Source organism: Lissotriton helveticus, chromosome 6, assembly GCF_964261635.1.
Source record: "Lissotriton helveticus chromosome 6, aLisHel1.1, whole genome shotgun sequence".
In the NCBI taxonomy this organism is placed as follows: domain Eukaryota; kingdom Metazoa; phylum Chordata; class Amphibia; order Caudata; family Salamandridae; genus Lissotriton; species Lissotriton helveticus.
The window spans coordinates 894,599,633-894,623,542 of record NC_136067.1 but is presented as its reverse complement, the minus strand read 5'-3'; the positions used below and the strand labels follow the sequence as shown (position 1 = coordinate 894,623,542).

The window sequence follows — 23,910 nt, the reverse complement described above, 5'->3', positions numbered from 1 at the left end:
ACGATGACCAGACAAGTCAACGCCGTCTCATCATCCTGCTTCAACATCTTGCGCATGCTCCGTAAGATCTTCCGATGGATCCCCACCGAAACCAGGAAGACGGTCACCCAGGCCCTGGTCACCAGCCGACTGGACTACGGGAACACCCTCTACGTGGGAACCACTGCCAAACTACAGAAAAGACTCCAGCGCATACAGAACGCCTCCGCACGACTCATCCTGGACATCCCCCGCCGCAACCACATCTCCATCCATCTGAGAGACCTGCACTGGCTCCCCGTCAGCAAGAGGATCACGTTCAGACTCCTCACCCATGCACACAAGGCTCTCCACGACCTGGGCCCCAAGTACCTCAACAACCGCCTCACTTTCTACACGCCCACCCGCCAGCTACGATCGACCAGCCTCGCCCTCGCCACAGTACCACGCATTCGCAGAGCTACCGCCGGAGGAAGATCCTTCTCCTACCTGGCCGCCAAGACATGGAACTCCCTCCCCATCCACCTACGACTGACCCACGACCATCTCTCCTTCAGGAAGCAACTCAAGACCTGGCTTTTCGAACAGTAACGGACCCCTCCCTCCCAGCGCCTTGAGACCCTTCAGGATGAGTAGCGCACTATATAAATTGCTTGATTGATTGATTGATTGAATCTGATGAGTGCTCTGGCATTCCAAAGGCCTGCAAAAGACATACCAAGTGGCACTTTTACTACTTTTCTTATGCAACACAGAGTAGCAAGTGACGTTTCTGTGCTGTGTTGCATTAAAGAGAGAGCACAATAGTGCCACATTTTGAAAGATGTGGTGTAGTTCTGCTTTCTCTTAGTGCTGGCACAATTGTGGCTCCTAGCACCAACACAGGTATCCTTGCACACATGCAAAGAACAAATATTGAGGACAATTTAGGATATTCCTGATAGTTATGCCACCATGGGGTAAGCGCACCATTTTGGCACAAACTCATCCTCAAAAGTCTTTGTAAATATGGGTTTGCATTAACATACATGAATGAATTTATGTGAATGCCCATGCTCCAAACATATAATGGCTAACTGATGCAAGGTAACACAGGCCAGTCTGTGGTGTTCTAATGCTTGCTTTGCTTCTTACTTTTGTTGCTAGGAATTCATTCAGTATTATGGAATCTAGATTGATGTCAGGAATGTTGTTGTTTAAAGGTTAACTGGAGTTTGGACCTTGAGGATGAGGTCTCTATGGATGCTCTTACAATTAAACTACTAGCAACCTCCTTTCTTAGTGGTCCAACTCTTGCTTAAGATGCGCACTTCCCCTCATTTTGGCGACCAGCGAAAACTACCAACATCCGCTACAGAGAGACCTCTACTCAGCAACCAAATCACTAAGAAGAAATCCACGAAGAGAATTTAAAATCGTGAATCCCTCTCCTGCCTGTTAATCCACATCTAGATCAACTCTTACCTCTTACAGGTTGGTGAGTCACAAGATAATTTTACAAAGAACGTCACACCGTGGGTAAGAGTCTCTTTCACAACCTTCGTGTTCCTGAGGTTGTGTCAATTCGAGGGTCCTATTTCCTCGTTTTGGACCTCAGCTTCAGCTTCCGCTTGCTCCCTGAGCTTCAGGGCTCATGTGCACCAGTTGTGTGCTTAGTGACTGCGCTCTGCTTGCCTGGCCTTGCCTGACCCTGTGATTCTGCCATTTGGAGTGCACGTACTGCCTACCTGATCTTGCCTGGCTCTGGGTCTCTGCCATTTTGTTCATGCGCTCGCCTATCCCTGCCTGATCCTGGTGCCCTCCATTTTGTTCATGAGAACATTGTTCCCCTCACCTGACTCTACAGTTCTTTTGTTACGATGCAGGACGAGTCTAACTCTCCGCCTGGCCTTGTCTGATGCTGCAATTCCTTCGCCACTACGCAAGGCCTGCTTCACGCTGCAGACGTCGCAGCCATTTTGGTGGTTGTACGCATTCAGTTTTGCAGCTTTTAGGACCATTTACGCTGGTCTGCACAGCTCAATGGCAGATTGAAATTCATCTTGCCGCATCTATGTGATGTGCATTATTACCTCCTTTGACCTTTGATTCATTATTTTGTGGATCGCTCACGCTGATCCACATAGCTTGCCAAGTAATTTTTGGAAGAAACTCCCTTTGACACATTCATGTTGATTTACTAGGCTGGTTCTGTAAGCAAGCATATGGTTACTTTTGTATCACATTGTGGAGAAACATTTTACCTTTTTTGTTGATTTTATGGTACTTGCATATTTGCTTATTTTTCTTCAATCAGTTTCTTTTCTTTTGTTTCTTTCTCTTTGCTCTGTGTTCTTAAAGGAATTTATTTATCTTCAACAGGTGCGGTGGAAACTACCCTAGACCTACAAAATGCAAAACGTCACTGCTCCCCAAAAAGAGCATCTTTAGAGACCGCATCCCCAAGGTCTGCAAGAATTTGAGTTTGAAGTTTCCTATTTACCGGGGTCAAAGAATTTTGGGAGAGATTGTCTTTCTAGGATCTGTGGTAGTTCGGACAGTTTCAATTGCATGGATAGCTGCGAATACTTCGCTGGTGAGGAGGTTGAGGAGTAGTTAAATGTTTGCGATCTGAGTGAAGGTTTGGTATCAGAAGCTGTGTGGAGAGAAAGATTGGATGCTGATCCGACTTTACAATAAGTGATGGTCAAAGTATGTGAAGGATGGGTTGAGAAGAGAGATTGTGGGGAGCAGCTGAAAGGTTTTTGGTTTATAAAGGATGAGATGGCTATGTTGATTACTTATGCGGGGTGGCAGGTTGGTGGTGCCTAGTTGTTTGAGAGAAAAACTCATGGCCAATGCTTATGCAAGTCATATGGGCATCACCAAGACCAAGGAGAGGATCAGACAGGCATACTGGTGTCTGGCCATAGATGTGCACATGAGAGATGGTGCGAGATTGCTCCCAGTGTGCATATGGTGACAAAATACTCAAGCCAGGATGCAGCCCATGGTGATCAGAGAACATGCAAGTGGTCCATGTGTGGACATAGCAGTGGAGATTTTGGGTCCAGTTAGGATGAGGTCTCAAGATTGTTATGTTCTGGTATATCGTGACATGTTCCCTTGTAAAACAATACAGCAAATTGTATTGAAATCGTATATAAAAAAAAGTTCCTTTATTGGCCGGATTTCTCAGATGATCAACAAGTGCAAACAATAGAAAAAAAACTAAATGGGCTACCATGTCTATGAGTAAGTTTTATGATTATCATTATATAAGTAGTAGCAAAATCTAAGTGCAATCATAGACCAAGTAAACAGTTACCAGTAAATGGGAATACAGCAATACATTTCATTATTAAAATCATTAACATGCACATATAAAATTTATGGACAAATTGGCTAGGATATAACTACATACATATCACATGATGCTGCAATGGCACTTGTGCTGCAGCATTGTGCGCTTATAAATCACAGAAAATCCCACAGGGCAACCAAAATAGATAAAGCGTAAGTGCTCTGTTAAGCAGGCGAGAGACAAAGTTACGTCCTGGTCCCCCCCTACCAGAATATCTGAAGTGCAAAACTCTGCTTCCTATTTACTACCACAGCCAGTAGGAATCTGCTAACACAGAAAACAGTTAGTCTACTCATGTCAGAGTTCAAGTTTTGAAAAGCAAGTACGGCGTGCCAGAACCAAAGACTCCACAATAAAGCTTTGCCCGGGCTGAAGAGAACAGTGGACAGCAAAACAAGATATGTTCTATGGTCTCCACCCTATCCTGACATATGGAACATGATCGCTTGTTACCCATCTCAGGGCTCATCCTCTGTGTATAACTGTTCTCTGTTAAAGAGTCAAACCTAAATTTTATCAAAAGCGTCTTCACCCACTGTGGCACAGCCTCATAAAGTTAGGGCTGAACTGAGTGGAGGATTTTATAGTCAGGAATCTCCCCATAAGACTATCACTGCCAGCTTTCGCCATGCATTCACTTTGTATGCTCAACCACAATGCTTTATTTGCAAGAGCCTTTTTTAAAGAGTTAATCGGGGACAGATTGGTCCACAGGGCTTTCATATCCAACTTAAAGAACCATTTTTTAATATGAGCTAGTAGTAACTTACCTTTGTATATACCAAAAAGTAATTAAGTTAGACTTTTGGTCTAACTTTACGTTTGTAAATCGGGGTAAAAGTCTTCTAATCGCTGCGGCAACTTAGGCTCAACTGACTGACACTGGGTGATTCGCCTAACGAAACATGTTGGCCAACTCAAGTTTGATGTGACAGAAGTCCCACCGAATTACAGTGGGACTTCCTCACTTCCAAGCCTTTCTTCTTAAGAACCTTCCCATAACCTTTTGCTCTCTCTATGTATAGCTAAGTAGATCTATTATAGGTGAAACATAAAAATGATATTTCATTATAAAATCCATCACAGTGCAGTGCATACACAAGAAACCATCATGGTTTTTACTAGCAGGTTAAACAATGAGTAGGAACATGCATCATATAATAAAGTATTTCCTACCTTTGCCTTTTTGTTTTTAAGACCTTTTGGAACCAGATAATATGGCAGGTGAGTTGTAATCAGGCGAGGCGATGGCCGCTTTTCAAAATCCACTTTTTTCCAATTATATTCAAGCCATGGAGCACGATCTACAGTTTCAATGTTCTCTGTTTTGTTAAGATGCCCTTCATGATAAATCAAACATAAAATCTGTTGTGTCCATACAGTCCCTGCAAAAGTTAAACAAAGGGGGTTAGGTGTTATGTTTATATATTGAGCATTGCGAAAAACCATCATGTTTTCTAGAGGACACTTTTCTAAGGAAAAACAAATGATCTACATATTGGTTAAGTAGCCTTAAAGATTGACGGATTGAGTGCACAAGATCACAATAAGCGGACCTTCCTTGTTCAGACTCCAGCTCTTAAAATATTCTAAATAGGACGGAGTGGAATTTCTGTAAATTCCCAAGTGACAACATTCTCCACATGGCGTAATTACATCCTGTTCTCGCAAAATTTTAGCGGGTAAAAAATATGAATGACTAGAATGCGACTGGCTGTTTGTTAATGTCACATGTGTTCTTTGAGGTATTTTCTTTAGCGCCACCTGCTTTTGGCATCCAATATGGTTGCCAGGATGCATTTCATGTTAAAGTATGGCATTAAATGCAGGCCTTGGCGCAGTTCGCAGTTTCATTATGCAAAAGTCCGATAACTGGCAAAAATAATTCCACAGAGTTCTACAAGTGGCGGAGTGCAATGCGAACTGCCGTCCGCGCTGATCTTCCTGCCACACAGGTAGAAATTTTACCCAAGCGGCAGCATGTGCGTGTCAACTTACCATTCACGAGTGGGGAAAAAAATCTGCTTCACTATTCGCGTCGTAGAGGTGGAGTGTCCGAGAGGAAGGGTGCTTGGTGCTGAGCGCATTCCAGGGGCAGACAGACGCAGACAGACGCAGACAAGCTTGCCTGATTGGGGCGTGGACGCAGGGGTATGTGTGTGAGCGGGTGTTGTAAGAGAGAAATCTTACCTCGAGGCCGGGTCCTGTGTCTTCGTTGCTCCTGCTCTCCTGAGGCTGCTTCCAGGAACAGGAAGTAGGCAGCCAGGCTCCCCTAAGTGAATCACAACGCTGCACTGCAGCATTGGGATTGGTCATTAGAGCTGGGACAAGGTGTTCAGCCAGGGGCTGAAGCGGTTGCATTTTCTCCATGTTCTCCATGTAGGCTGTAATGCAGCTGCATTGCGAAGGGGACAGTCCGCATGACTGCTTTGGGTGATCTGAGTGGACTGACCAAACATTCATTGCGCACTTGAGTGGGCATGCCACTCCGCCCTTGACCTGCTCCGTGAGTGGAGCAGCTCTACCCACCCCTCCACCAGCAAAGGAAACATAGCACGATTAAATCAGGAAGTTATCATCAAGTGATGATTTCTCCTCTTCTTGCACTGCTTGAAAGCAGTGTGGCAACGCTCTTCTGCCATAGTGGATGAGCTACCACTGGGTGTACGTCATGTACAGGTGCTAGGCCTGGGCGACTCGACCCCCGGGCCTCCTCTGCAACGGGTCCCACCTTCTCCTTACCTGGACATTTACACCATGGCACAATCCGCTGCACACTCTCCAAATCTGTGACTCAGCAGCATGAGCCTCAACCAGGTGGGGTTTCACAGGCCTGGGTACAGCAGTCGCCGACAAGTTCGCTGGTAAACCTCCCGATGTAGTTGATGCAGCAGGGCCCCCTTAGGCGTGAAGTTACAGCACTCCAACCACACAAGTTCGGCGCAGCTCAGGGGCCTCACCCTCCACAGCGCCTAGGCCAGCTCAACATCATCGGGCCTGTGATGCAGTGAGGCACTGCCCACCTTTGGTAATCCCCTCCGTGCACCCCAGTGTTGTGGTGAATCCTAGTATGCCATGCAGCCCTCCCTACGTTTGTGTGCAGGATCGCCTCTACCATTCTCAGCTGCAAGGGGCTCAAGGCGGTCTTCTCACGTCAGCAACGTGTCTCCATGTGACCTGCCAAACTTTACCACCAGGTATGGGCGTTCGCCAGGCCTCAATGTACACTGCCACGGCTCATTGACTCCACAGATCTTCCGCATCCCACTTCAGGCTCCACAGGCAGGCCCAGTGAGGCATCCAGGCTCCAGACACAGGTCCAGCAAGGCATCCAGGCTCTCATCCTGGTCATCCTGGATGTTGGGTGGCTTGAGGGGGTTGCTGATATGTGCTTCACTTGGCCCTGGCTGCTCCATTCTGCATTTCATTTTTTCTTTTGTCTATTTTCTATTGGAGGTCGACTGATAAACAATTTTTTTCCATAGAGGCAAAAAAAACTAACGTTGGGCTGACTAACGTGCGTTTCTTCCCCGCTAATGGGCCTCTTATTGGTTTTCGCCCACTAACGCCGGAATTCCTAGCGCCATCATGCTAATGTTAGCAGCAGTTTTCACTGCCGATCCCTGAAGCTATCGCCATGTAGCGACAGCTTGTATATACGCTGCTAACATGGCAATAGGTTTCAGCGGTACACGGCGTTAAGAAAACTCCAGCTAACTAACTTTAACGATAGTTTTAGCCAGTCCTTGTACATATGGACCTCAGAGGTTAAAAAGCAACAAATGACTCATAGGTTAACACTATGCACTTCCTCTTGGCAACATCTAGAATGTACATTAACTTTTATTGTCATGGGGTATCGGCCATAATGAATTTCCACAAAAGGTAAGTGCAAAACAACAACATTAAAATAAAATACTCAATCTATCAGGGAGGGAAAAGAAAATAAGACGCTCACATATCTTGCTACGATATGGGAATAAGTAATCATGCTATATATATTTCGAAGAAATATCTAAAACAAAATGGGAGATTCAGCGGTGTTATACATATTATGACCAATATTTGTAGAGATGTCCCCTCCAATGATAACATAATTACTTTACTGATCATACATTTTACCAATAATATTCATTTCATCATAAAAACCCAATATACTAATGCAAAGCCTTCATAATGCAAATGTACTTATCATGAATATAAATTGCTGATGCTTCTTATCATGATCATATTGCACAACCCCCATAAAGTGCACTGACTGATTTATTGTTCATTATATTATCCACAATAACTATAGCTAGGATACACAATTGGTTATGCTGTTGAACTTACTTATACAGCGTAAAGATTTTTATTATACAATGAAGTGCAAATGCTTCAGTAAACAACCCACTCTTGCTGTAAATATCCATCAAATAGGTGTGAATGAAAAAATCTCTAAAAATCCAAGTAAGATCACCAATCTAGTAAAAATTGCATACAATAAATATTTAAATCCAATATTCATGTATAAAATGAGTGCATATACATCCATCCCTATTTTTATCTTCACCACAATTTAAAAATATCATTGAATGTTGCATCTCACAACCCAAATAAATCATTAAGCCTTCCTCCAAACAGAATAGGAACTCTGCTGATGTGCCTAAAGTGCTATGAGGGCCCAATCTTTTATCGTCCAATACTCTTTAAAGTACAAGTCCTGTGAAGCAAAAGACATCAAATATAAATACATGCAGGTCAGTCTTGATAAAAACAAATGTATCCTTATTCTTCAAATCACTGGCAGTGAATCATCTCTATGATCTCTTATGTAATATAAGTCAGACCGGGGACCACAACCTCATATAGAAAACATGTGGAACACAATGCGGGCTAAAACAAACTCACAAATGGACATGCAGCTCAGCATCAAGGTTATGACCATATGGTTTTTCAGTACCTAAAAGAATGATCATTTGTGATTCACACTGGCGCAATTACACTTCCTTATTGCCTCTACGCAGATGAGCTTTAATGTGTTTCAAGCCATAATATTGAGAATATGTTATATCTCCCTGGTGCGGTTCCCAAAAATGTTTAGCAATGGGGTATGTACGGTCATAGTCCTTTATGCTCCTAATATATTGTCCAAATCTTAGTGTTAGCTGATTGAATGTGCTGCCCACATATAGCAAGCCACAACCACATTTCAATGCATAAACCACAAACTCTGTTTCACATATAATCAATTCCCTGATCTTGATTGTCCTGCTTGGCTTCATTTTCAAATAGTTAATCAGTAGAGCAGATTCTACAGTTCCTGAGTAATTGACTGTACGGAATGCTCCTTTTTAGAGAACAAAGGTGTCCACTATTGCCATATAAAAAGGAGTTACAGGCATGCATTTTTTCTGAAATCCTTGGTTTGTATAGTGTCACCCACTACTTGTAATTTCACATCCAAGTAACAGTCAGTTGTATATCATATGGATTGACAGGGGAGCAATATAGTCACACAAGATGTTTCGTCTCCTACCTACAAAATAAAGAAATTATCAATAAAAAGTACCCACATGGCAATCTTATTGGTGTCATCTGCATTGCATTCTGCCCAAGCAACCTCTTTCTCCCACCAACCCAAATAGAAGTTGACATACGTGGGGGCAGAGGCTGTCCCATTCGCCGTTCCCTATTTTTGGACATATGCTTTTTTTATCACAGACAAAGATGTTGTGGGTAAGACAGAAGGAGAGCATTGTGACAAGCATCATAGTATGTTGAGTAGGTGCCAAAGACCTAGCTCTTAAAAAATATCGACATGCCTCTATCCCATATTCAAGTTAAATGGATGTATATATGGAGCAAAAATCTAATGTTACCATAAATGTAGCCACTACATTAAGGGATGTTGTTCACCTTACTTAAAAAAGTCATATGTATCCTGAAAATATGATGCAAGGCTAGTGACATAGGAACAAATCCAAGAATCGGGAGGTGTTTTTTTTTAGAGAGACCCATTCATGCTGACAATCGGTCTTCCAGGGGGATCCTGAAGGTCCTTATGTATCTTCAGAAAATAGTAAATACTGGTATTCTGAGATAGTCACTCTTTAAATATTTATATTACTCATGTAACAATATTCCCTGTTGAGCCCAACCCTGAAGCAGGACATTTTATTCTTTCTCATAATTATTGATGGGATTATTTCTTAGTTCTTGATAGTGTTCTTTGACCTTAAGTGGCCTTTTCATTTTCTTGGTGTATTGGTTGGTGCATTAGAATGACAACATTACCTCCCTTATCGGACGGTGTAATAATGATGGTTTTATTTGTTCACGCCAATTCTGTGCAGAAAAATTATTCTGATTATTTTGCTGTTCTGTTGTTCTTAAATTGTTAATATCATAGATAAAAATGTATGGAACACATCAACTAAATTTCCAGTTGGCAATTGAGGAGTGAACCTACTCCTGGGCCTCACACTACTATCAATGGGTTGATCAGTCGAGAACCCTATTGGATTAAGCAAGGAAATGTCCATTACTTTGGAGGGAGGGCCAGGACTATGAGTCTCTTCACCTATATCCAGAGTATTGATTTCCAAAATGTCCGAAATATCACCAACAGTAAAAAGTGTGGAGCTGACAGCCACAGGTTGCTTGTTGATGGTGGGCCCAGAATTATTCATTGCTAAATATTTCCATAGTTTTAATTTTTGCACAAACTTATATGATTCTTAGGTTGACAAAATCTGGTCCTAACGAGGAGCAAAAGCTCAGACAATAATTGAGCAACTTAATTTGGGCAGATGTAAGCAGGATTTCAGAGATGTTAACAACGGTATTGTTCTGATCACCCTCTGCTTCAGTGGGAAACATCAGTCTTATGTTTCCTTCATTGCCTTCGCCTTTCCTTTTCCTTTTGCCCCTCCTCGTTTTATATTGCCTTGTACTCCAGCTCAATTTTGCCCCCTCCCTTGTTGGGGCATCACCATTATCAGGAGCTGCATTTCCTCCTGAAAATCTAATGTTTCTCTTCGTCCTTTATCAGCCAATGATCCTGGTTTAGAACTTTCTTGTGTATCAGTAACGTCTATCGTTTTGCGGCCATTTTATTCAATCTTTCTTTATCTCTAAATGGTTCATACTTTACAAAATTGTAAATCTGCCCAAATTCATGATCAAATTTGTCTTTGTTAAATGTATGAGCCTTCAGACCCCGTACCTATTGTTCTTGCTTATCTATGCATTCCTCCATCTTTTTAAGGAGTGTCTTCTGCCTGTTCTTTTACTACCTTAATTTCTTGGAAAAGTCGATCAATGATGGCTATTTGTTCTTCCATTCATCGTATAGCATGAGTTATAAGAGTCTCCATTAGCCTGAAGGAACATCCTTCTGTATTGGATCTCCATTCCTCAAACAGATCTGCGTCCATATCCTCAAATGTTGGCATAACAAAAATCGAGGTATGCTTTTGCATTTAATTTACCTGGTTAAAGATGTCATCTCCCATTTGTTTGGCTCAGCTATCCATGCTTTTTCCAGTTCTTTGATCACTGTCTGTGGCATTCTTGTGGCCCCTGTACTTTCCTGGTGAATACCTGCTTCTGTTGTGGTACCACTGAATACATCCAGGGCAGCTCTCTCCCATTGAACTTTGTGCTCAGCCATATTGATAATAACAGAGTAATTATTATATCATGCAATACTTTACAGTAAATTTCACATAAAAAAAATATTATTCATGGGATCCCTGTGTTCCCAAATGTTGCTTCTGATGGTGGGTGTTGCGGGATATGCCAAAATCTCTAATGAGCACTGGACTAAATCTCGCGCATCAACGCTGTGCACACTGATTTTGTGTGAAAGAGCAAGAGATCTGACAGAATGCCCTCTCCTAGACGTATGGGCGGTCAGGCCGAGTGATGCCAGGAACACTAAACTCTTGGTCCGAGGCTCGTGCTGAGCCCCCACCTTAAGATTGCTTTAAAGATGATAAAAGTTACTTAGTTCAAGTTGATGATAAATGTGACAAAGTTCTCAATAAAGTACCTGGATGCGTAACGCAAAGTAAACAAAAGGCTTGCAAAAGGGAAGATGCGTTGGTTCCGTGATCTGGGGGAAATGATGAGTCGTGCCTCAATGCTTGCGCAGAGTAGGGTATGCGTCGTGATCCTTACCGGTGCGGGGTTGATGCGTAGATTCTCAGCCTGTGGGCCCGTTGCGGTGTGCAAGATGGTGCCTTGATGCAATGCAATGATACGGTTGTGATGGGAGAAGATGGCGCCTTGATGCAACGATGCGATGACGCTGCAATGATGATGCGTAGGCGCCCTGGCAGCCTTGCGACGACGCTGTACTTTGGAGCCGCGACAGGCCCTGCGACACGCTTCTCCGGTGCTGCGATGGCGACTCTCTCGATGGCGCCACGCTTCCCTGGTGATGCGACAGCAGGCAGTTTCAATGAACACACGCTTCCAGGGAGATGCGCTGAAGGCTTGCTTCTCCGGCAATGCGACAATTTCAGCTGCGGAAGCGACACGCTTCCTCTCGATGCATCGCGCTTCCAGCTCCCAGCGACACGCAAATGTCTGGAGTTGAGAAGTCCCAGCAAGGAAATTCAGAGGGGAGCTGGAGATGAAGTCTTTTGTCACTGAGACTTCAGCAGGAGGCAAGCACAGTTCAAGCCCTTGGAGAATATTCTGTAGCTGATGAAAGTCCTTAAAAAGGTCCTTCTCCTTTCCTTGGCAATGAAGCAACCACTGCAGGCCAACCCAGCAAACAGCACACTGGCAGAGGGACAGTAAAACTTCGGCTGCTTTCTTGGTTCTTCTCCTTGGCAAAAGGTTTCTTGTTCCAGAAGTGATCTAATTTCTTGGGATCAGGGTCCCAATATTTATACCCCAAAATCCTTTGTTCTCTGAAGGCAGAGAGGCCTCTGCCTAGTCCAAACCAGTTCCTGAGGACTTTGTTTACATGACTCTCTCCTTCCTTTCACTGTGCAGGTCAGAGACATCAGCCACCCCACAGGAGGTGGAGCCAGCACAGGGGACGGAAGGCACAACTCTGGAGCACTTTGTTGACAAGATTCCTTCTCTCTTTTCACAGTGCAGGGCAGAGACATCAGACAAGCCACATGAGGTGGAGCCAGCATTGTAGAGGGAAGGCCCAGCCCTATTCAGGTCTGAGGTGCAACTCCTCCCTCCCATCTAGATGCAGACCTCTCTATTCACCACTTGGCTGCCCCAGCCGTTCTCCTGGAATCTCCCAGCCCTGTCACTCACAAACCCAGACAAGGAATGCACAACCTAGCAAAGGCAGGCCTGGATAGTTAGGCAAGAAAATACATACTTTCTAAAAGTGGTATTTTCAAACACAGAATATTAAAACCAACTTTACTAAAAGATGTATTTTATTATTCTGAGTTCAGGCATACTAAATTCGAATTTCTACCATGTTTCCTGAGTCATTTACGATTATGAGAATGTAATAATCTAACTCCATATTCTAGCCTATGGAGAACAGTTAGCCTTGCAATAGTGAAACACGAAAATGGCTGTAGTTCACTATTAGGACATGCTACACACACCAGGTCATGTTTTACCTTATACTTAAAATCCACCCTGCCACTGGGCTTACCATAGGGGTGTCTAATATTAAGCAAAGGAAAGGTTTAGGGACTGGCAAGTGGGTGCACTTGCCAAGTCGACGTGGCAGTACTAGATGGCAGACAGGCCATGCAATGGCAAGCCTGAGACACACTTTAAAAGCTGCTTCTGTGGGTTGCACAACCAGAGCTGCAAGCCCACCAGCAGCATTTGATTTACAAGCCCTGGGCACACATGGTGCACTGTACTAGGGGCTGACAGGTAAATCAAATAACCCAATCATGGAATCACCAATTTGTACATCAATTTAACATAGGGAGCACTTGAAATGTGGAACTGAATAGCAGTAGCACAGTGCCCAAAGCATATAACCAGCAAAAACATAACAAAACAAAGGAGGCAATCCGTCAATGGAAGGGAGACGCACGCCAATGATGCCAGGTCTAACAATATATTTATATAGAATTTTGATTGGTAAATACATATAAATATATATATATCTTCATATTCAAATTTATATTATATATGTAAATATATAGATATAGAAATGAATTGTATCAGTGTGTGAGTGGATGTCTGAGCGGCAGTGTGGGTGTGTGAGTGGCTGTATAGATTCGTTAGTGGGTATGTGAATAGCTCTATGGGTGAGTGAGTGGCTGTTTTGGAGAGTGAGGGGGGATAGTAGTGGCTTTATGGTTGAGTTAGTGGCTAAGTGAGTGGCCGCATCGGTATGTGAGTGGGTATACAAGTGTCTGTATGGGTGACTGAGTAGCTGTGTGAGTGGCTGTTTGGGTGAGGAATTGGGTGTTTGAGTGGCTGTTTGGGTGAGTGACTGTGACTGCTTTGGGTACTGAATGTCTGTGTGAGTGGATGTGTCAGTGAGTAGGTATGTGAGTCGTTGTATGGATGTGTGAATGGGTCTGTAAGTGGTTCTGTGGGTATGTGAGTGTTTGTAAGAGTGAGTGAGTGGCTGTGTCCGTGGCTGTATGGATAAGTGAGTGGGTGTGTCAGTAGATGTATGAGTGAGTAAGTGACAGTGTGAGTGGCTGTATGGGTGAGTGTGTGTGAGTTTCTCTATGGGTGATTGAGTGGGTGTGTAAGTGTCTATATGTCTGTATGACTAGATGTGTGAGTGTCTGTATTGGTGAGTTAATGGATGCTTTAGTGGCTGTTTGGATGAGGTAGTGGGTGTGTGAGTGGCAGTATGAGTGAGTGGTTGTGTGAATGGCTCTATGGTTGAGTGATTGTTTTTTTTTTTTACGGAGTTTTAAATAGCGCGAATCTGACCCGGAATCGAGTATCAGAGCACTTTACTGAGCTCCAGTTACTTTACATGAGGACTCATTCATTTTTGTTAGGCACGGGAAGATTTAGTGATTTGCCCAGAATCACAGGATGTTTAGTGTCATTTCTGATACTCATACCCGGTTCCCCAGACTCGAGGCCAACCAGTGTGAGTACTGGTATGGGTATGGGAATGGGTATGTGAGGGGTAATGGGAGATTGGGAGAGTGTATGAGAGGGTCAATGGTGCTGTGAGTGGGTGTATGAGCTGTTATGTGGATGATGTCATCAGTGATGTTATTTAAGATGTCATCAGTGATTTCACTGACCATGTCATGAGTAATGTACTATGTGAGGTCATAAGTCGTTTATTGCGGGTACATACGGTATAGCTAGCTCAGGGAACTTTAACTGCTAAATTCCACTGGTTTTGTAGAGTAAAATCTAAGCCTAATATAATGTCCCTGTAACCTTTGTTTTTCAGTGACCTTCTAAGGTTCTATTAATTTTATTTCATAACTATACCATCACTGTAACCTTTTTTGTGAGAATTTCTAAGCTTTTTTAATTGTAATTCCTAGTGAGTGCCTCAGTAGCTGTTTGAGTGAGTGCACCAGTGTCTCAATGGGTGTGTGAGTGAGTGTCTGAGCGGGCCAGGGAGTGGCTGAATAAATGTTTCACTGTGTGTGTGAGTGGGTCTGTGAATGTGTGTTAGTGTGTCATAGGGTACCTGAGTATATATGTGTCTGAGAGAGTCAATGAGTGGGCGTGAGAGTTTCTGAGTGGGTTTCTGAGAACCTCCATGTGTGTGTGTGTGATCCAGTCTGTGATTGAGTGCATGAGTGCCTGAGTGGATCTGTACACGGGTGCACCCGTCTCTGAGTTGGTGTCTGCATGGTAGCATGAGTGTCTGAGTGAGTGTTTTATTGTGTCTGTAAGTAGGGTTCGAGGGTGTCTGAGTAGGTTTGCAAAATGCCTCAGTGAGTGTGAGAGTCAGTCTGTGAATGGGTGCATGAGTCTGTCAGTGGGTCTGTGAGTAAGTGTATGAGTTTCTCAGTGGGTTTGTTAGTGGGTGCATCACTCTGAGTGGGTCTGTTAGTGAGTGTGTGAGTATCTGAGTCAGTCTGTGAGTAGGTTTGCGAGTGTCTGTGTGGGTCTGTTAGTGGGTCTGTGACTAGGTAAGGCCACATTTGAATGAGGGTATGGGGCTGTACAACCCACTACCCTGGCAAGTGTTGACAAGTGGGACTCCATCCCCAGTGCCCACCATATTTAATGTGGGAGGAAGGCCACGTGGCCTCCCTTCCTGTGTTGCTTTCAGCCCCAGGAACCCCATCCTTTAGGAGGTGGCCTTAACTGAATGGGGAGGGGGCAAGGCAGCACCCATCCCCAGGCAAATTCTGGCTCTGTGTATCCAATCTCACAGGGCCCGGACACATTGAAATGCGGAGGAGAGCATCCCTTTTTTACCCCGGGGATGCCATCCCCTGAGGCTCCCCCTTAACTGACTGAAGGAGGGGACCCCAAACCTGGGGACGTACCTTAATTGAAAGGGGGGTTACTGCCATAGGCAAATTGTGGCCCTGGGTCCCCATTCGGGGGACCTGGCAATAAACAAATGGGGGTGAGGTTCAGCATGGCCCCCAAGACAATTTTTACCCAGGGGACCTCATCCACCGGGGTCTGGCCATGTGTCCTTGGTTCCCTGGGCACCTAGTGTGCACCATGGGGACAACAGAGGGAGACTCAAGACCCCGGCCATCCCAGCCGGCTCACAGCCTGTTGCAGGAGCCAGAATTGCTGCTGCATGGAGGGAGCTGCTAGAAAGGCAGATCCCTCCAGGCAGGAGCAATTATTTCATCGCTGTCCCTGCTAGCATGTCTGCAGGCAAGGAAAGACATTAAACCTCTCCTTTCAGTGGGTACTTTGACAGCTCCTGCCCACAGGAACCAGATTGTTTGCTTTTGCTTTGTGGGAGCTGTCAGCTCCAACCAAGCAAAAACAAACAGCTATGTCTCGGGGTGGGCACCCTGGGAAATTGCTGGAGCTGGCCCTAGAGGTTTAGCAGTCCCCGGGGAGATATATGGCTCTAGCAGGGGGCCGCACAGCCTCCCTCCTTTCTTGTTCACAGGCCATCCCAGTGGTGTGGTAGTCCCCAGGGCTTGGGGTTTCCACAGGCCCCCTGTTTTATTATTTAGCCCCAGGAGGTGGTGGTCCCCGAGGCTTGGATGGGTCCACACAGCCCCCATCAATGTGTGTTTAGCCCTGGGGGGGTGGTGGTCCCCAAGACTCAAAGAGTCTCAGGAGGGGGGCCCTTGCACCCCCTCCTTTTTGTATAAAATGTTAAACCTGGGACCCCTCTGAAAACAAGCGTGAGAGACCACAATCGTTATTTTTGCTGAAAGTTCACAAATTGCAAACATTTTCATCAAAATTCTTTAAAAAAAATTATTTTTGCCTAACCATGGTCTGTCTGGGACCCCAAGATCAATGTTTGGGGTTTAGAGATTTGTGAAGATTCATCAAACCACACCAAAGATATAGGGAAGTAAAAAAACACTATGGAAACATGGTCCTATCAATAACTACTAGCACACCCACAATGGAGGCTGGGTCCTGGAGTTGGGGTCCCTGAAGCTGAAATCAGCCAGGAGAGGGGGGCTGCATGGTCCCCTCCCTTATAAAAGAGGATAAAGTTAAAGGCTGAGCCCCAGAGATGTGGACCCCAGGGCTGAATTCGGCCTGGGAGGGGTGCTGCATGCCCCCCTTCCTTGATGGTGTTCTTTCTTGTCATCTGATGCTGAGACCCCGAGATTGTGTTTTAAACATTTAAAAACTAGAAGATCATACATTGCCTATAAGCCTGCCTTTTTAGTCCCACCCCATATAATTTAGCAGTATGCTACATCTTCCAACCCTTTTCCCAGGATAATGGTAAGCTTACTATAATGCCCCACCAGTACATTTCCTGCTGATTTTGGGGAGGTATTCCCGAATGCCTAGGAATACAATAGCATCTCCACCAAACAAAGAAGCGGATATTTCTGCAAAGTAGAAATCATCCAAGTGTGTTTTCACTGCAGTTCCACATTGTAAAGTTATCTGTTGAAAACACTTGAGGAACAATCACATTGGCAAACTTACTGACACACGAGGTCACAGGAGACATTTTCTCTGCATCCTTTACACAGTTGTAGTGTAGGAGACGCACTGTATATTCATCCAATGAGGTAGGACTTACAATAAGCCATTAGAAAGTACTGTAATTGTGTAGATATTGCACAATAGAATGGCCTCTTCTTGGATAAATACGCAGGGCAGGATTCATCTGACACGATGCTCATTTCATAGAAATTAAAACTCATCAAATTACAATCAGGAAATAAAGAAAAAAAACATCAAAATTCACTGACAAAACCAAAGGTTAGAGGGACGTTATAGTTAGGCTGACATCAGCAGTTATAGTTACCTGAGCTAACTGTAACTTACCTCGAAAAAATACACTGCTTATCACCTCACATAATACATGACCCATGACATGGTCAGTGACATCACTGATGACATCTCAAATGACATCATTATTAACATCACTGGTGACATCTCAAATGAGATCTACCCTATTGATCCACAAACCCTAAGAAATTCCTTGGTACCCTAACATGTCCCCTCCCACCCAAAAACCCATACCCACCCTAAACACTAAAATTAACGTTGTCTCACAAAAACCCATACTCACCCTATTGATCCACAGACCCTAAGAAATTCCTTGGCACCCTAAAAAGTCCCATCCCACCCTTAACCCTAAAAGTTCCCTTACCACCAAAAATCCATGCCAACCCAAAACCCTACAAATTCTCTTGCCAGTCCAAAACTCATACCCACCTTGAAATGACCTTTGCTAACCAAAAGCCCATATCCACCCTAAACCGTAAACATTCCTTTGACACCAAAAAACCCATGCCCATCCTAAACCCTAAAATTTCCCTTCACACCCACCAACCCATACCCACCCTGGCTCAAACCCTAAAAATGTCCCTACTACCCAGAAACCCAAACCCTCCCTAAACCTTAACAAGTCCCTTGCCCACCAAAACCCCTACCCACCCTCAATCCCAAAAATCCCCTTACCTTTTGTGTAATCAAACGGTTCATAAGCAAGGACGCACGGCAGCCAAAATGCAGGTGCACGAAAGCACTTTAAAATAAAATAATTTTGCGTAGCACCCTCTTGTTGTCGGCGGTCTATTGCGGAAATATGCAAGGAAAATAGGTGGACACTAAGGGGTCTATTAGGATGGCAGGCGGATAGCCCCCACCAGTCTGGCAGTGTCAACCGACGTACCAGCGGCGGCCATCCACCCGTGATTGAAACCCGGAAAACTGCTGGTCCGATTAGCATCGTGGTCGTGACTTTCCACCCGCCACTTTTTTGCCAGTTGTAATCCGCCTGCATACCTGGCGGGTGGAGCTGAACTGCTATAATTGTTGCGGATCAGGGCCAAACACCACCGGCACGATTATGATGCTGGCGGTAGCCAGCCTTTCCGCGGCGGTGGAACCGCCATGGAAAGGCATGCGGAGACATGTTCCGGGGGCCAATGGCGGCCCCCAATGTGTTAGGGGGGTGTGGGTGTACTGGGGGTACCCATGGTACCCCCCTACATTTCCATGTGCCAAGTGGAAGGCACTGTGCAGTGCCTGCCACGCAGTGCAGGGAGATGCAGGACATGCTCCTTTTAACATCGCATTGGTGCTGCTAGCAGCAGCGACTGCTGCAATGTTAATTGCCAGAATCCATCCGCCACGGTCGGATTTCGACTGCGGAGCATCCTAATAGGACCGGCAGTTATGCCGCGGTCCTGGCAGACGATCTTTTTCTGCTACCATGGCAGTCAGGGAGGTTTTACCCCCGCCATCCTAATAGACCCCTTAATACTTACATTTAATACTTACTTTATCTTATATTTTTACTATGTCTATGACTTAGTTGTAAAGGCATCCATGTTAATGGCAGGAGTTGTAAAGACATTGCCATTGTAATGCCTTCATTGTAAATGCATATCATTGTTCAGCCTTCTTTAAAGTCTGTTTCCAGTAGTGCAATGCCATGAAAGCTTGTTTTAGAATGTTGAGTTTGCAGTGATATGCAGCGGAGCACATAAGTGTAATACTAAGCTCTGAGTGTGGCTCGGTGTTCGCGGGTAACCAGGCTGGAAAGATGCTGCAAATGGCCACAAGATAGGGGGTAGTTAACTGAAGAATGACCGTGATCTCCCAGCGAATTTGCCTTGGTCCAAGCAAACTGCCCCTGTGTGCAAAGCGTGTCGCTGTCAAAGAACAGATTAGATGTTTCATGCATGTGGAATTAAAGCGCAACTCCAGCCGCTGTAAAGCAAGTGAAGACAACGGAAGCGTTGCAAAGAATTTACACATTACTGGTCAAGAGTCTGATGTTCAAGCCATATCTAAAGGTGGTGTTCAGCCAAGCAAGATAAAGTTGTACATTATATGTAGCAATACTGCAAAAGGTGGCTAACAACTTATACAGAAAAATGTGCTGGTTGACAGAATAAGTAAGAAACAAGTAGATAATCATTGCACTTATCTGCATTGATTAAGAAAGATGCATTTATAGTCTAGAATGTCAAAAAGTTGTTGAAGCATTGATTAATTTGTGGAGAAACTTGATAGGCCCATCAAACACTGTAAGTTCAATGCATTTATTGATGAGGAAACTATAATACTTAGAGTTATTGAGCGATGGTTGTCAGATTCATTCAGACAATGAATGCTGAGAGAAACCTTTAGTCTAGAGCGAGTATTGATGTTTGCCAGAGCTGGGGAGCTTGCTAAAAGACAAGCCGCTGACATGGAGGCCAGAGGTGCCCAGAGAGAATCTGTCGTGAGTATAAAAAGTGAGTCAAACCAAGAGACTGAAGGGCAAAAAATACTATCTACATATAAAAAGAAATTATGTATTAGATGTGGATTTTCGTTTCCACGCAACAGTAAATGTCGCACCATTGGCAGAAACGTAAAGGCTGGGGAAGACATCCATTTTTTGAGGGTTTATAAAGTGAAAGAGAAAGCAAGTGTGTCACAGCACGAAGACAAAATGGCCACCAGAACATTACAAAATCAACGTTTGGCACACCCCAACACGGCCAAGTGCCAATTTTAATTGAGACAAATTGACACTTAACAAAATTGATTGTCACCTAAATCATCGTCAAACAGTTTGTTTGCCTCAATATCAAGTGAAAGTGAACAAGAGGGTTGCGAGAAGTCGATGGTTACCTCAGAGAAATGTGCGCATGTCGGACTGGCTGCATGTGAGGAAAATGTCAGTCAAAGAAAAGTCGACATACCAAAGTGCCAAAGTCATACAAACATTGTCCGAAAATTACCTTGAAAATAAATGAGTACTAGATGCCTTTCATCGTCAACACTGGTGCATCAATAAATATAATGCCTTAAGAGAAATACAATGAATTTTCTCCATTCCCTCGACTTATGTCATTTAAAAGTACCAAAGTGTATACTTGGGCTGCATTGACGTTCATAAAAAGTCAAAGCTCATGTGTAGCTACATTGAAACACAAGAAAACAAAGGTGAAAGCACTCATCCATATGCTTCAAGGTACAGAGGCACATGCTTGTCTGCTCAGTTTCAGAACCGCTGCTGATATGGGGCTGATTTCTGTAAATTACAATATGAATGAAATAGTAAGTCACTTTACTTAATCGTTTTAGGGTTCAGGAAAAGTTAAACCATAAAAGTAAAGTTACACATTAATGACAATGTCCATCCTGTTGCTCAGAGACATAGATACGTTGCTTTTAATTTACAGGAAGCTGTTGAAAAAGGACTTGAAACGTTAGATAAGCATGACATTATTGAGCGTTCAACTGGTCCAAAGCCATGGGTTTTTCCCATAGTGGTAGTTTAAAAAGATCCTGAAGAAGCTTTACTCATATACGTTGATATGCTCCAAACAAACAAGGAAATAGAGCGAGAACAACATCCAGGTCCACACATTGCTAACGTGATAACTCAATTAAATGGTGCAAAGATTTTCTCTCGACCTTGATGTAAATACATGTCATCATCAGCTGAAATTTGAAGAAGATTTTAGGTCTATAACAAACCTTACAACACATATCTGTCTGCTTCGATATAAAAGACTCAGTTTCGGTGTGTCATCGCATACAAGACTTTGCAGAGATGTCCTTCGACTTGTCATACAGCCGGTTGTAAATGCATTAAAATATAGCAAGCTCATATTGGTTTTCAGAGCTACACAGTAGAAGTATAATATAGCCCTCACTGATGTATGTCACTTATTGACTGATGCAAGCCTGACTTTGAATGTAGACAATTGTGAGTTTTTCCAGACACAGTTTTAAAAAACTGCCTATATCTATTCCGACACCTGATCCTGCTAAACTACAAGCATTGTCAAATGGTGATCCCCTACAAGATGTTTCTATGATATGTTCATTTCTTGGCATGGTCAGTTACTGTCCAAGATAAATACTAGATTTTGCTACAATATATGCTCCCTTACAAGAGTTAACGAAGAAAAATGTTGCATTCAAGTGGTCACAAGAATGTGAGAGAAGTCTGAAGGAAATCAAACAAGCCATTGAAACTGCTACTGAAATGGTCTATTTCAATCCAAAGAGTCATACAGAGATTGTTGTTGATGCTAGCACCGTTGGGTTAGGTGCTATCCTGGCAGAGCACAGTGGACACCATGATGCTCAAAGGCATATTGCGGCACATGGCAGTACTAGTCTGTCTCAAACAGAACATGCTTACTCTCAACCAGAGAAAAAAGGTTTCCTGTGGTATGGCCTTGTGAACATTTCCATGAATTCCTTTCTAGAAAGCCTTTTACTCTAGTAACTGATCATCAAGATTTATTGACTATCTTTGGTAATCCAAAAGTCAAAATGCCTCCTTGCATTGAACGGTGTGGATTCCGATTACAAGAGTATAATTATACCATTGTACATTGTCCAGGGAAGGATCAAAACCCTGCTGACTACTTTTCCAGAGTGCCTAAACAAGGTCAAGGTACTCCATCAAAGAAGGCTGAAGCCTTCATTAATTTAATTGTAAAGTCAAAAATGCCAGCTGCCATATTGTTAGCCGATATCTTCACTGCCACAAGCCATGATAGTGGCGTGCTGAAGTTGGAAAAAATAATTACACTTCAGTTGTAGAACCAGTACGCTCAACTTCTCATCATTGATGGTGAATAACAAAAGTACAAAAACTTTAAAAATGAACTGTCTTCAACTCAGGAAGAAGCTATATTGTGACACTTGAGAATCCTAATTCCGGAGAGCTTGAGACAAAAAATAATTGAAGTTGCTCACTAAGGACATTGTGGTATTCTTGCCACCAAGAGACCTCTCTAAGATTGAGTTTGGTTTCAATATTTAGATGAGAGGTTTGAAAAGGAGCTCAAGGCTTGTCAGCTATGCAACCTCGTCGCCAAAATATGTAGTGAAGAAGGTCCACACTGGAGGTAGAAATTCAAGATGCTTTATTCCATTAAGATAACAGATATTAAGGTACAGGACATCATGTAGATTTGTGGTAGATCAGAGCCCCCCAGGAGCAGCCTGTCAGCTACTCAGTCCATGACCAACTGTCCTTGTGGGACTCCCTGAGCAGGCCTAGGGGGTCAGGGTGCTCCTACCCTGCCCCCTTTTTGAGTTCTACACGCTTGTTTTTCTGCTTTCTTGTGCTTCAGTCTACCGAGGCACAAGATGGCTGCCAACAATTTCTGTTTTGGAGTGTTGACAGACAGTGGCAGCCAATCAGCATGAGCTGCATGCTCATTGGCTTTCAACACTTCAAACCAGGAAGTGTTGTCAGCCATTTTGTGCTCGGTAGACCGAGGCACAAGAAATCAGAAAAACAAACGTGTAGAACACAAAAAGGGGGCAGGGTAGAAACACCCTGACCCCCTCGGCCTGCCCAGCTGGTCCCACAAGGACCCCCAAGGCCCCAAAAATGTTTTTTAAAAACCCGGTCAGTTTTTTTTCAAATTACCCCCCGGGGGGACCAAATCGCAGGGGCATAGTGATAAAGAAGTGTGGGGGGGCCCCAATCCCCCCCCACATTGCCCCGGGGACAACCGTCCCCCGGAGCAAATCAACGCAGCCCCCTGGCGCATACTGGAGGCTCCTGGTGGGCTAGTTGGCCCCCAGGGACCCCCATTATGCAAGGGGAATTAGTTCCCCCTCTGCAAACGTGCCAGGGGGCTGCGTTGCAGAGAGGTGTTAAAAGGGGCGGTTCCAGGTGGGCTAGTTGGCCCCCAGGGACCCCTAGTATGCAAGGGGAATTAGTTCCCCCTCTGCAAACGCGCCTGGGGGCTGCGCTGCAGAGAGGTGTAAAAAGGGGTGTGGCCTCATCACACCTCTCTGCAATGCAGCCCCCTGGCACATATTGGAGGTTCCAGGTGGGCTAGTTGGCCCCCAGGGACCCCTAGTATGCAAGGGGAATTAGTTCCCCCTCTGAAAACGCGCCCGGGGGCTGCACTGCAGAGAGGTGTAAAAAAGGGTGTGGCCTCATTACACCTCTCTGCAATGCAGCCCCCTGGGGAATACGGGAGGTTCCTGGTGGGCTAGTTGGCGCCCAGAGCCCCCAGTATGCAAGAGGAATTAGTTCCCCCTCTGCAAACGCATCAGGGGGCTGC

General features: G+C 44.4%; 1 protein-coding gene across 1 annotated transcript in view; it reads right to left on the bottom strand.

The window, feature by feature from the left end:
- The window catches only part of LOC144763175 (amine sulfotransferase-like), a 381,067-nt gene that overhangs the window by 223,582 nt on the left and 133,575 nt on the right, over positions 1-23,910 (bottom strand). The window contains exon 3 of the mRNA XM_078648521.1: positions 4,499-4,707. Coding sequence (XP_078504647.1) covers positions 4,499-4,707 — 209 coding nt within the window. The remainder of the gene's footprint in view (positions 1-4,498; positions 4,708-23,910) is intronic.